Below are 14,639 nucleotides of genomic sequence, written 5' to 3'. Positions count from 1 at the left end.
AGTTAACTATGGGAAATTAGAATAATTTAAATCTGTTTTGTGGGGGATATAAAATCAACCATAAAAATATTATTTTTTTCCTACCAGAAGTATTGCTTGTGTTTCATACTTACCCTCTATACATCCTCATTCATTTGTTAAGAAATCAACAAAGAAAATAATATTGTTTATGAATGGAGAAATTTCAGAAGAATGAAAATGACTGTACAATGCTTCCCTCCAACACAAAAGCAAAACGTAGGATTCAAGTATGAAATATTTTTTATTATCATCCCCATAAATGTCTAATTCTATTACCGGTCTACTTTTTTAACACCTGAATTGATTGCATTGGTCTAATGAAGGAAATAGTTTGCAATTTGGAAAAGTCATAACATTAATCTAACTTCTCCATGGGCCTGAGTTATGAAGTATATTAGCTCTGATCCCACAAAAGCATTATGATTAATTCCACTGAAACTAGGAAAAGATTTTAAAATCTTCCATGGTCTCCAGTGAGACAGTCACAAATTATTGTGGGCTGTGGTTAGAATCTGTTATGTTTCATGTTTCAGAAATATGAAAATCAAAACTTTGTCTAAATTCCTTAAACTTTTTAGAACCCCAAGAATTTTTAAGGCTACTTACAAATGTCTCTACACGGTGTACCTTATCAACCTTAAGAAGTGGTTTATGCAGAGAACACAATGTGTAACTCAGCCAATCGGTGCCTTGCAATTTAGGAACAGTTCTTATGAACAGCTCAAAAATTAGCAAGAAATTTAGTTGAAACATATGGGAAATCCTGAGTTTCCGTGGTTTTCTCCAAGTATTTTGCCATAAGTCCTTAAGTTTAGTTACTGCAGACAAAACATTTTATTTGAGTGGTTTCTTTTGAAATATTGCAAATATTGCAGATTCTAAAGGGAAGTAGTTGTTGCTCATGGAACTGTTAATTTAGGTCAGGCCATTAGTCCTGTATCTTTATATTGTCTGTACTAATTGGCAGTGGTTTTGGGGGGAGGGGCTGAAAAAAGACTATATCCAAATTTGCATGGAAATGTCAGAAACTGTAGCTAAGTTCAACTACAGGTCAATCATGTACTCTTTCTCATGGAGAATTGCATGGCAGCCCTTGCATGTGAAACATCTCAAAATTAGTGTAGGTCATCACTCCTTAAAACAATATTTCCATATATAGTTGAATTATAACATATCTTCCTCAACAATAATTGCCAATATTTAAAGATAGTGTGAGTCACAATCCAACAATAATTAAGGCCGAGTTTAGGAAAGGTCCCACCTATGGTGCATATTAGTCGTCAGCTATGGTGTACCAAAGTTAAAGATTATTATCTTAAATTTTAAAAAATGCATTTTTAACAATGATATATGCTCTTTTCATATCAATGCTTTTATTTTCAAACTGAAGTAAAGGTATATGCTTGAATATTGAGTAAAAACTATTGCTTATTTGCTGCAGAAGCATCTAGCTTACTAAACTTCATACATTTACTCAATTGTTTGTTTATTCCTTACTTGTCGGTAGTGCGAGGTGAAGGCTCCCAAGTAAGCCACAATGCCAGATGAGATGAGGATATCGCCTGTCAAATTGACATATTGTTTTCCCAGTTGCAAAGCTGCCTGGCTCCAACGGGTTTTCTCACCCCCAAGGCCACCGAGTAATTTTTCTGCTCGGTCTAGCTTTTTGCTACACAGGTCAACCTTAAAATCAAAATATAAACTTTAAGCAAAGCTATCCTACTTACATGCTTTACTTTCAATGCATATGAAAATATTATATACCGTATGTATTGCTTATTATTATTATTATTTCCACCCTCATCATCATCTAAAAGTTTTTATATTTGAAAGCCCAAGATAGAAAAACTGATAGAAATATGTGTGACAAATTGTCACAGATGAAATTCAACAAGGTCAATAGTATTTCCATTCTTCTTGCCTTCAAATAAATTATTGCCTTCACTTTGCAGTGCAAAATTGATAATGGATTTATATGCGATACCAAAAACAGTTGCATCTCAAAAAGGAATACATATCATACAAGAGCTTGCCATTGACTTATGAAGGTCATTCTTACACAGATGTGGCCCATGAATTGAATGCATAAGGAGCTTTCTGTCTGGCAATTTGTCAAAAATGTTTTTTTTTCTAATAAATGTTTAACATTGAACTAGCTGCAGTACCAGCTATGTGGAATGGAGGCACTTTCTTCGACTCCTCAGTTCTTGAATAACCTTCCCTAACTTGGTACCTTTTGCATGATTTGTGGTGAGATGGGAGGCAAACGAATTTAATAATCAATCAAGCAAACAAACAAATGAAATGTGTCAACTTCCAAATCCTAGTCAGTATCGAGCAGGCGGGGAACGCAGTGGCTCACCTGGTAAGCTGCTGAGCTTGCACTTCGCTGAGGTCAGCAGCTCAACAGTTCAACTCCTATGAGTGAATAAACCATGTAGGGAAAGGAAGGGAGCCTTTCCCAATTGCCTACTGGCATTCAGGTGTCCCACAAGCAGGGATGGGCTACTGGCCGGACGGGGGGAATGCAGTGGGATAGCAAAAATAGAGCTCCATCCCAGAGCACCCAATTTGCACTGAAAGATGTTGAAAGAAAATGCAGGGTGTCCTGCATAAGCCACACCCACAGTGTGGTAGTAAAAATTTTGGTAGCCCTTCACTTACCCACAGGTAAGATAACACCACCCGGAAAAAAAATCCTTTCACAGAGGCAGCCAGCCACTTCAGTAACCCCTGGCTAACATGTGCCATATACTTACTTATTTACTTACTTACTTACTTACTTACTTACTTACTTACTTACTTACTTACTTACTTACTTACTTACCTACCTACCTACCTACCTACCTACCAACCAAATAAATAAATAAATAAATAAATCTATCTATCTATCTATCTATCTATCTATCTATCTAGTGGTTACAATTTAAGGAAAGCATCTCTTTATTCAGTTGGTTCCTCTTTCCCCCAAAAAAGGTTTAACTACAGTATGTCCTATTGCAAACATGCCTCTCCATGCCTGCTTTAGAATAGAATGGAATGGAATGGAACGGAATAGAACGAAATAGAACCAAACAGAACCAAACAGATCACAACAGAACAGAAGAGAGCAGAGCAGAGCAGAATAGATTTTTTAAACTGGCCAAGTGTGATTGGACACACAAGGAATTTGTCTTGGTGAATATCCTTCAGTGTTCATAAAAGTAAAGATACATTCATCAAGAATCATAAGATTTTATTTATTTATTTATTTATTTATTTATTTAATTATTTATTATTTAGATTTGTATGCCGCCCCTCTCCGAAGACTCGGAGATACAACACTTAATGATAATACAGGTACAAATAAGCAATCAAATGGTAATCCAAAGCTCCTGGGAAATTGCTTTGTGCTCTAGGCTAGTAATCCATCAATAATAGAGGAGTATGGACAGATCAGGCCAAGTAGGAATAATCCTTGGTATCCTGATGCAAATAAGAGTAAAATCCAGCAGTGTATATACAGGTGTGCTGAAAAGCATGGAGATGCCCCATTTCTTCCTCATTTACTCCAGCAATCCTGCTCAATGTAGGAAGGGAAGAAGTGTAATTGAGCATACGCCATTACAAATGCAAACATTCTGACATCTCCAAATATCCTCCCACACAAAAATTATCCATTTAACTAAGGAAAATCCAGCTGCTCCTCCAAACTGTCAAAAATGTTAACCCAAAATTCAAATTTATTTATTTATTTATTTGATTTTTATGCCGCCCTTCTCCTTAGACTCAGGGCGGCTTACAACATGTTAGCAATAGCACCTTTTAACAGAGCCAGCATATTGCCCCCACCATCCGGGTCCTCATGTTACCCACCTCGGAAGGATGGAAGGCTGAGTCAACCTTGAGCCGGTGGTGAGATTTGAACCGCTGACCTACAGATCTACAGTCAGCTTCAGTGGCCTGCAGTACAGCACTCTAACTGCTGCGCCACCCCGGCTTATCCCAGTTTCTTATACAAAAATAAAATACAGTTATGCATTCTGCATTCCAAATTGCAAATTGCCATCCAGGAAAATAAGTGCACCAGGGTGTAAGGCTTTATACTCCACTAATATAAAGGTTTATATCCTTTATATCTCTAAAAAATTTAAGCAATGTACATGAGAATCTCCCCAGACTTTATCTGCAATTCCGTGTAATGACTTTGTCTGAGAGTGACTTACTCAGCATCAGTACGTTCAGTACTAGAACTGGAAACATTCTACGTTTCCCCACTCGACATTTTCCCCACTCAAAAGCCATCATCTTCACCTCTACATTATTCATATAACTGCCAGATAAGTTCAACAGGTTTTGGATATAAATTACTTTTGAGGTTATCATTTGTGTAAATGTAGGAAAATTATAACTAACAATCTGGTATGATGAAGAGTCCATCATATGTAACAAATTAACTGAAATTGTTTAGTAAAATTCCACTATATTCTTCAGAGTTTGTGGCTGTTGCTTTGATCCTCAGGCCTACTTTGGAGATCTGGCAGATAATCTGCATATTTGTAATTCAGAAAAACAAGAGCTCTTCCAGAACAATGCTCTTTGAAAGCATTTGATAAGTATTCTGACCAGGGAAAAATGGAAAATAAATGAAGAAGCAAAAAAAAAAAAGTTAAAGTGATGGCATAGACTTCTTTTTTGCATTTTTTATATTTTAATGCAACCCCCTCCCCTTACTTGGTTTTCTAAGTCAGCTTTTTCCTGCTTCTTTTGTTCCAGAGTCTTCTGTAGTTGTGCTAGCTTGAATTGAACTTCCTTTAGGGCTGCTTGCTTTTTTCTCAAACCATCCATGGCAATTTTCAGTTCTCCTTCAGCTGCATTGAGTTTTATCTTTTTGGGGGCAACAACTTTTGCCACTCTGAAAAAACAACAACCATTAAGGATGGCATTCTTGTTACATCCACATGCAAATACTATTCCATCCATCTACTCTTTCTGCACGTGTTACATAAGCATTCCTGCATATACAGCGACTCCACTAACAATTGCAATTCTTTTGCAATTTTGAATTGCAAATTGCAGTTCAAAATATCACAGGACTTATTGACTGCTAACTGTCTTCCTGCAAAATATGAAGACCCTGGAGGAAAAGCTCAGAGAAAGAGAGCAAGTTCTATGTGCTGTAGGAGACTTTGCAGAGAAAGCTATTTGATTTGAGTCTATTCGTCAAGACACGGAGTTGGATGGTTTGGGTTTTAAAAGTCTTCTGTATCATTGCAGAGACCGCTTGATCAATTTTACAAGGGAGAGGATAGACTGGAAGATTCCTAACCATTGAGTAAAATAGCTTAGTGTCATTTAGTGTTATCATTGTACCAGTGTTATACACAGTGGTGGGTTCCTACTGGTGCAATAGGTGACTCTGTACCGGTAACGGCCGCCAGATCGCGCAATTTTCAATCTCCGGTGCCGGTCCATTGAGCGGTGCCATTTTTTTTTCTTGAATTTTTCAGCTTTTTTGCTTCCTGCACATTACCAGAAGCAAAATCTTGTGAGGGGACGCCCAGGCATACGAGATTTCAGCATGCGCGGAAGCAAAATTTTGCTGAACTCCCACGCGCGTGAGTCCCCCCTTGTGAGATTTCAGCACATTTTTGCTTCCTGCGCATGCGGGGAAGCAAAATCGCATGAAGGGTGCATGCACAGGCATGTGTGCAGACACACCTGAATGAAGAGGATGCATGTGCAGCACACCGGTTTGCAGGTAAGTGCAACCCGCCACTGGTTATGCATATGGAATTCTCTATTATTTTTTATTTTTTGATGACCCAGAAAGCAAGGTAGAATACTTGGCAACAGGCTGGTTTGAACTAAGAGCTGAAAGAGATCCTGCTTGGGAATTCCCTGGGGGAATCAGCTCCCAACTGTATATACAGAACTAGAAGAAAAAGAGAATTGTGGGTATGCGGTAATTAGTAGAAAAAGTACAAATTCCTGTAAATGGCAAATCTGCAAAATTAATTTGTATGAATCTGGATGGCTGCCAGTTCCTATATGTAGTTAGAAATATACAGAAAACAAGATGATGTTGCCATGTTCTCTATTGGTAAAGGAGACTGTATATATCGATATTCCCGCAAATTTGTCTAACCGCTTGGGGAGAAGAAGCAATCACAATAATCACTTCCCTAGAGGCCAGCCGAATCTTCTTCATTTACATAATGATTTGAAATGGTTACTTACTTATCATAGGAGTCCATGGCTATGACCCATTTACACAGCCCTTCTGCAGCTGTGGAAGCATTCCGAACTTTTTCAGGAACAAACTCTGGATTAGTGATGTACTGTTTTCTAATGATATTCATGTAAGCTGGAGGTATGTTGTCCTTGTCATACTCGTGAAGTGATTGCAGAAACCTCATATCCCCAAGGAGTTTCTTAGCTGGGCCCCAGAAATCTTCCATCTTTTTTCCAGTGCCTGTTGGATCTGGAATTTTATCTGCCTTAATCCCTTTCAGGATGCAAATGGCTTCCATAACAAGTTTCACACCAGCAGGGGGGCTCTTCATGGACTTGACAACAGTGATATCCTATATTCAAAAGATTAGAATAGAATAGCATATTTGTGAATTAATGAATATCTATGAAAATCACTGAAAATAGCAATTTTCATGAACATTTTTTGGCAGGAAATCTAAAATCTGGACAAAAGCATCTTGGTTTCTAAGAAAGCATAACAATTTAATACAGAAGAATAGAATAGAATAGACTAGAACAGAACAGAACAGAACAGAATAGCAGAGTTGGAAGGGACCTTGGAGGTCTTCTAGTCTGACCCCTTACTTAGGTAGAAAACCCTACACCACTTCAGACAAATGGCTATCCAACATCTTCTTTAAAACTTTCCGTGCTGGAGCATTCACAACTTCTGGAGATTAGATTGGAGCAAAAAGAAAATCCTATTGCATTTTTAATGTTGAAAACAACATTAAGAGAAATGTCATCATATTCTGATGATAGACCACCTGATTTTTTTTCAAGGTACATCAAAACTAAGGATCCCATGACAAACAAGGACTTCCAATCAGGTGACCACAAGCCCATTTCCACTGTTGCTCTCCAGTAGAAGAATCATAACATTTGAGGAACTCCAGCTAATTTATCTTTTTTATATATTTTCCCTCTGAACTCCTTTTTCCTTTTCCATTGCATATTGTTACACTACAAGCCTGAGAGTAGGACCCCCTGGCAGTTTGTGAGGTGGCCAAAGATGCTGTTTTTACATCTTTCCTCCATTCTACTACACATCTATCCATCACTCAACCACCTTCTCAATCATATCATAGAGAAGTGCAAGAAATATATACCAATCCCATAAGAATTTCTCTAAAAATTCATTTTCACAAGTAATTTATTTTAAATTTGTATTAAAAAGGTTTTAAATCAAGAAAAAATGTTTTTATACTATGCAGAATATCAGCATTATTCCCTCTTTTTTAAAAAAGCATTCATGTATCTATCATATCACAGTTTTAGAAATTAGTTCCAGTTTATTGCTTCATTTTTTCCCCACATACTTTATACATACCCATGTTTGTGCTCTTGGGCCAAAACAATCTCAACTTATTTTCAGCCTTTAAATGGTTAAGAAGCCCTTCCATGCTGGCACAGAGTTGGGCATGAATACAAGAGGCCTAGTGGGTTCCTTTTGGTAAGCAGTGAGATGAACCAAATGCTGGATTAAGGCACTACATGCGACACTCTTCAGATCCATATTATACACACACATGCACAAACATACTCTTAATGCTTTTCTCAAAAAACATCTTTAATCTCTTCTTTAAATTTATAGAAAAAATATAATTTGCACATTGGATTGAAATCTATGGTTTTCCTAACTTTTTTTAAATTGATTTCATTTTTTTAAAACTACAAAACAATACAAACAAACAGACACACATCCATCTATAAACATAATTTTTTTTACAACAGTGTTGTCTTGGTATGTGTGATATTATTTTCAATTGGGGGGGGGGTTTCCCATGTTTTTGTTTTCCATCTGCAAATGCACAGAAGCCACTATGCATGTGATTGCCATCTTCTTTTCAGCTTTTTTTTTTAATTGAATATTTTGCCACTGCACATGTGTGTGTGTGCAAAGCTAATTACCGTAAGTTAGAACTCACTCACTCCTGTGCCATAAAGTATCTGATAACTAATTCAAATACACAGCAATTGGTCAATTTCAGCCTCAGGTTTAGCACTTAACATTTTAAAAAAGATATTTATAATGGACATAAATTTGTGTCCAAATTTTTCTTTTCTTATCAAGAACCTTCAATAAATTGCTTCAAGTATAACAAATTCCAAATGAAATAATCAAATTCAGAACCAGGTCATCCCTTTAACCCTGGCTACAGGATTTGCTAAGGCATTTTAGATAGATGAATCTGGCCTCTGTTTTTAAACCTCCAGTAAAGGGAAACATGCCACTTTACTGAGGTAAACTATTCCACTGGTTGTCAGCTTTTATCATCAGGAAATTCTGACTGTCCTTAATCTAAATTCTTGTTGCTTCAACTCACTGGTTCTGCTCCTGCCATCTGAGGCAAAGTGACATTATCTTTGTCTCTTCTTTCGTTCTCTTTCAGTATAACTGAAACTGAAATAAGCCTGTTTATGTTTCTAACTTGCTCAAACTGTCAAATAATTCTAGAAGAACAATGCTGAGCTCGGCAATGCCTTATCTCTAAGGAAGGGGGGGCACCTTTTAATGGGGCGAAAATAAACTCCTATGGCACAGTGACAAATTAATGCCATGACAGTCTTGACCTTTCTCTGAAAAAACCACAAGATATGAATAAGTCAGTGTGTCTGCCTCTTTCAGATGAAGAAAGGATGGAACAGAGGCCATACCTGTGCGGTCAGAGTGTCCAGAGCAGCTAATGCACTTTCCAGGATTGGCAAAGCTTCTGCCAGGTCTGCATCACATTCATCTTTGATGGCTTTGGCAGCCATGGCTTGTTCATTGGCTACCTCTTCATCAGCCTTCACAATCTTCTCTGTCTTTGCAACTTCTAAAGATTCTTTCTCGATAACAACCATCATGTCATCCACTTGCTTGCTCGCTACCCTTAGCTGAGGCTGCAAGGCTTCCAGTTCCACCTGCATGGTGGCCACCTGGGCAGCAGCTGAGTCCAGTTTCTCCAAGCCCACTTCATATCGCCTTTTCAGTTTCATCACCTCACTGGAGATAAATTGGAAGACAGGATCTGAATGACATGGTCATAAGAGTGTCATTGAATTTCACCCCCAAATATCTACCCACCCACACAACCATCAAGATAGAAATTATATCTTTACTCAGCACTACTTCAATTCGTCTTCCAATCCAGTAAATTTACACTTTATTTCTTGAGTCCTAAGATGCTTTACTTAAATGCTAGTGCAGTCATGGCGAACCTTTTTTGCCTCGGGTGCCGAAAGAGAGTGTGTGCATGTAATTGTGCATGCGCGAGTGCCCACACCCATAATACTCATGCTTGGGGAGGGCAAAAACAGCTTCCTCCACTCCCCGGAGGTCCTCTGGAGGCCGAAAATGGCCTGTTTCCCAACTTCTGGTTGGCGCAGTAGGCTCATGTTTTGCCCTCCCCAGGCTCCAAAGACTTCATTGGAGCCAGGAGAAGCTAAAACGCCCTTTCCCATTCCCCTGGAGGCTCTCTGGAAGCGAAAAACACACTCCGAGAACCTCTTGCGAGCCAAAAATCAGCTGGCCAATACACACATGCATATTAGAACTGAGCTAGGGCAACAGATTGAGTGCCAGCAGATATGACTCTGCGTGCCACCTTTGGCACCCATGCCATAGGTTCGCCATCACTGTCCTAGTGAATTAAATGCTTTTCCAGCTACTTTCCCAAAAGGTTCCACCAGTTTCTGGCCACTGGTGTCAGTTGAAGCTGCAAACCTTACATATATTGTTTGGAGCCGTCTTTTATAATACTGACATTATTCTGCATTTTAAGCTACTCTGGAAACCACACATAAGGGAGTTTAACTCAATCAATCAATAAATGAAGACAAGATTCCAGAACCAAACCCAAAATATTATTTTATTATTAATTTTTTTGCCACCCACTTCCCCTATAACGTGACCATAAATCTGCTATAAAGTAAATCTCATTAATTTAAATACAAATAAAAATGAAACAGAAAATAGAAAGTTGTATCTGAAATATTTTTTCCAAAGAACCATACTTGACATTTACTTATAAGCCAGTTATCTATCTATAACTATGATAAATAGATTTTAAAAAAATAAAAAATAAAACTTTCTTTTTAGTTTTTCTTGTGATTAATTATCATATAGATAACCCAGCAAGTTCTCATTTCCATTCTTATTCTTGAACTATTTAAACATCCGATATTTTATGCTATGCTCTCCTCTAGCAGCTGGAATATACAGTAATAATTATAACAACTGTTTTTAACCATTTTTGGGGTATAAGGAAAGCTGCTTTTCTTGTGTGCGAGATCTCTGCACTGTATATTATTTCTGTTTACCTGCGTCCCTTGTTGGATTTTGGGGAGAAGAGCGGGGAATGGGGTGAAGAGGAGCAAACGAGAGATTCCTTTTGGTAACAAATGTTACATCAATCATACTTACGATCTCTTTTTTTCCAGCAGGGATTGGAAAGTGGAAATTAATTCCAGGTATGAAGTTGGTGTTACATAATTGTGTCGCTGGAGCTCATTATAGAACAATTCAGACAAATTAATGGTTGAGGTATGAAACTTTTTACACATATCAATGCAGCCGGATCGAGTTTCTTCAGACATTTCAATTTCGCCCAGAGAGCGAGTGGCAACTGCCTGCAAAGCATCTGTAGGCCATGACTGAATTTAAGGAAATAGGGGAAAAAACATTTGGCTGTTATTATGGGAAAAGAGTGTGACATAAAGAATACTCATGGGTTAAAAAGAGAAGAGTACAACTATTGGATAGGATTTGTAGTGGGCTAAAGGCTACCCTGAAAAAAGTTAGATAGGGTCTAGTCAGGAACACAGTATTGGTAGCAAAATTTGGAGCTCCATCCTAGAGCACCCAATTTGCACTGAAAAATGTTGAAACAAAATGCATAAGCCTCACCCACAGTTTGATAGTAAAAATTTTAGTAGCCCATCACTGGATAGGTACCATAGGCAAGTGGTGGGAGAAAAATGTAGCCTTGTCAGAAAATTGGTGAGGGCCATGTTTAACGAACCAGGCGTTTTTAACATTTAGTTTTATTTAATTAAAGCCATATAAAGCATTGAAAATATGTTTATATCATATTGCTGAATTTTAGTGGCAAAGGCACCATGGGGTAGGAGAGATTCTAGAGGCAACAAAAATAGATTTGTGTAATGGGAGAAAACCTGGCAGGCATTCACTCATGTCTCTTTTTCCCACATTTAAGAAGCCATCACTGAAAATATACCGGTGGAATTCTATGAAACTCATAATCTTAACAAAGAAACTAGCAGAAACAGTGTTGAGTGCTTTTGAACACAATAAAAGGCTATCATGGATATATAATAAAAATCACTAAGCTTAAAGAGCAAATTCATATCATGAATAAATAAATTGAAAGTGTATTTATTCAAACATTTATCCATGTTTGAAGCTCTTAGTGTTTCTTTGTTTTTTCCCTGGCCTAAGAAAGCAACTGCAGATGGGGGAGACTGTAAGCTGAAAGAAAGGGAGCAGGGCAACCAACTATCCATTTAGTTTTGAACAATAACCCTAGTCCAAATTATTGCGCTCCAAAAACTATTAGCTAAAAAAGAAAAAAAATATGTACTATTTTAAAATACAGTCAGGAGATTATATATATTTTTTCATTTAAAAGAAACCTCTGAACATAGAAAAAACATCAGAATATAAGTAAAAACATATCTTAAGGAAAAAGTACAGATGGTCTTCAGCCCTTATTCAGCCCAAAATTACTGTTGCTAAGTGAAACATTTGTTAAGAGAGTTTTGTCTCACAATTGTCTTGCCACAATTGTTAAGCGAATCATTGCAGCTGTTAATCGAATCATTGCAGCTGTTGGTAATTAAGTGAATCTGGTTTCCCCATTGACCTTGCTGGTCAAAAAGTTACCAAACATGAAAATATGACCCCAGGACACGGCTACCATCATAAATATGTGTCAGTTACCAAGCATCTGAATTTTGTTCATGTGACCAAGGGTATGTCGCAATAATCATAAATGTGAAAAATAGTCATAAATCATTTTTTTCAGTACCATTCTAACATCAAATGGTCACTAATTGAATTGAACGACCTGTATTTTTATTTGTTCTTTCTATCACACCAATATTTACAAATGATTAAACAAGCCACAAGGAATTCATACTTAACCACATCTTAAAGTTATATAGGTGGTAGATATATACTTAATATTTATACTTAAATAGCTTTGGGTAGAGCAGAATATAAAAGCCAGCTTTTAAAGAGCTTTTTAAGAGCTTTTTAAAGGGATGGCGCAGCAGATAGGGTGCTGTACTGCAGGCCACTGGAGCTGACTGTAGATCTGAAGGTCAGCGGTTCAAATCTCATTAGCGGCTCAAGGTTGACTTAGTTTTCCATCCTTCCAAGTTGGGTAAAATGAGGACCCGGATTGTGGGGGCAATAGGCTGGCTCTGTTAAAAAGTGCTATTGCTAACATGTTGTAAGCCGCCCTGAGTCTAAGGAGAAGGGCGGCATAAAAATCAAATAATAAATAAACAAACAAACAAATAAATAAATAAATAAATAATAAACCATTGTTTCAATTTACCTCAATATTTAATTGGGAACTCTAATAATTGTTTGTTCCCACTGCTGAGTAACACGTTTTCCGATCTCATTTCCCCATTGGAAAGAAGGAGTAAAGTGACTCTGCTCAGTTACATAAAACAGAGTAAAATTGCATTGCCTCCAATGTTTTCATGCATTTTTCATGGTTGTTCTTCAGAATCTTACCTGAAACCAATCAATAGTGCAACAATTAACAAGAGCTGGAAATTTCCGGAGACGACTTCGGAAAGCATCTCCAATGGGACTCATAGCCAAGACGACATGGAGCTGATCCCGGCAACGATCAATGAACATGTTGAAAAGTGCAATGGGGCTACCATCAGTCTGTTTGGATCTATCCCGCTGGCGATCAATGGAGCGCATCTTTTCACAGATTTCTTGTTTCTCATCAACCGCAAAGAGGTTTGGCACTTCTCCAGCATTTAACAAGTTGTTTATGTCTTCTAAAAACGACTCCCTTTTTATCTGGGTGTCAGTGAATAAGAAAACACCTTGCATCTCACCTTCAGTAGATCTCCTGAGAATGGCTTTTAGATCCTCATGCCATTCATTGGTCCCATAACTCTTTGAGATTTCAACCTGGAATGGTGTGTAGTCAGACATATACGCTGCTAAACGGGTTAGGGACTGTCGACCACTTCCACCAACACCAACCAGGAGAGCATGGCTACGGGGTTGTTTCAAAATGCGTGAAATTCTACAAACGTGCTCTATAGCAAATCGAAATAAAACCAGCTGCATTGGCTTTTTGCTCATATTATTATATTCTTCTAGGTGGCCCTCAACAACAACTCTCAGGTCATCCACATCCACGACTTCCCTATAATTTGTATCCTCCCTTCTAGGATCATGAAAATCACAGAACATCAAGCTTCGCAAGTCATCCTCTTCTACTATGCCATCATAATTGAAATCCAGACTTTGGAAAAGTTCATTAAAATCTTCTTCCAAATGCTTGGTTACTACTTCACGGATACATTGAACCAGCCACGATCGATCTGCTTTATCTACAAGGCGGTCATAATATACTCTAAGGACCTGAATAAAAGATGTTAGTGTGATTCTTTATTAGAATTAATTACAATTTCTGTGATACAGAAACACACATTCTGCCAGGAAACATTATTAAACTTGAGAAGCTATACAGTGTTCCCTCGATTTTTGCGGGTTCGAACTTCGCGAAAAGTCTATACCACGGTTTTTCAAAAATATTAATTAAAAAATACTTTGTGGGTTTTTTCCCTATACCACGGTTTTTCCCACCCAATGACGTCATATATCATTGCCAAACTTTTGTCTGCCTTTAATATTTTTTTTAAAAAAAACTTTAATAAATAAACATGGTGAGTAATAATCTGAATGGTTGTTAAGGGAATGGGAAATTGCAATTTAGGGGTTTAAAGTGTTAATGGGAAGCTTGTGATACTGTTCATAGCCAAAAATAGTGTATTTACTTCCGCATCTCTACTTCGCGGAAACTCGACTTTTGCGGGCGGTCTCAGAACGCATCCCCCGCGAAAAGCGAGGGAACACTGTATAATCAAATGGAATAAGTAAATATTATGTGGAAAAGCGATTTTCTGACATCAATGTCTTTACTGATTGGCATGAACCTAGTCTTGTAGCAGCTTTCCTCAACATGATGCTCTCCAGATGGGGCTGCAATTCCTATCATCCTCGGCTAGCACCATGATGAGGGAGGGTACCTTACTCTTAATCATCTTTATCTCCACAGTACAAGGGCAGATGATATTAGTCATTCACAAAATGGTTACTGCAGTGGCTAGTCACACTATAT

The 14,639-nt window shown here is 37.7% G+C and overlaps 1 protein-coding gene across 1 annotated transcript in view; it reads right to left on the bottom strand.

Annotated features, from left to right (window-relative positions):
- The window catches only part of DNAH7 (dynein axonemal heavy chain 7), a 173,140-nt gene that overhangs the window by 52,905 nt on the left and 105,596 nt on the right, over window positions 1–14,639 (bottom strand). The window contains exons 40-45 of the mRNA XM_070732131.1: window positions 13,007–13,879; window positions 10,664–10,893; window positions 8,914–9,244; window positions 6,241–6,587; window positions 4,735–4,915; window positions 1,519–1,704 (exon numbers count right to left, since the gene is read on the bottom strand). Coding sequence (XP_070588232.1) covers window positions 1,519–1,704; window positions 4,735–4,915; window positions 6,241–6,587; window positions 8,914–9,244; window positions 10,664–10,893; window positions 13,007–13,879 — 2,148 coding nt within the window. The remainder of the gene's footprint in view (window positions 1–1,518; window positions 1,705–4,734; window positions 4,916–6,240; window positions 6,588–8,913; window positions 9,245–10,663; window positions 10,894–13,006; window positions 13,880–14,639) is intronic.

The sequence above is a fragment of the Erythrolamprus reginae genome, chromosome 1 (genome assembly GCF_031021105.1).
Source record: "Erythrolamprus reginae isolate rEryReg1 chromosome 1, rEryReg1.hap1, whole genome shotgun sequence".
In the NCBI taxonomy this organism is placed as follows: Eukaryota; Metazoa; Chordata; class Lepidosauria; order Squamata; family Dipsadidae; genus Erythrolamprus; species Erythrolamprus reginae.
The sequence above is the reverse complement of the archived record's forward strand: the minus strand, read 5'-3'. Positions and strand labels throughout refer to the sequence as shown.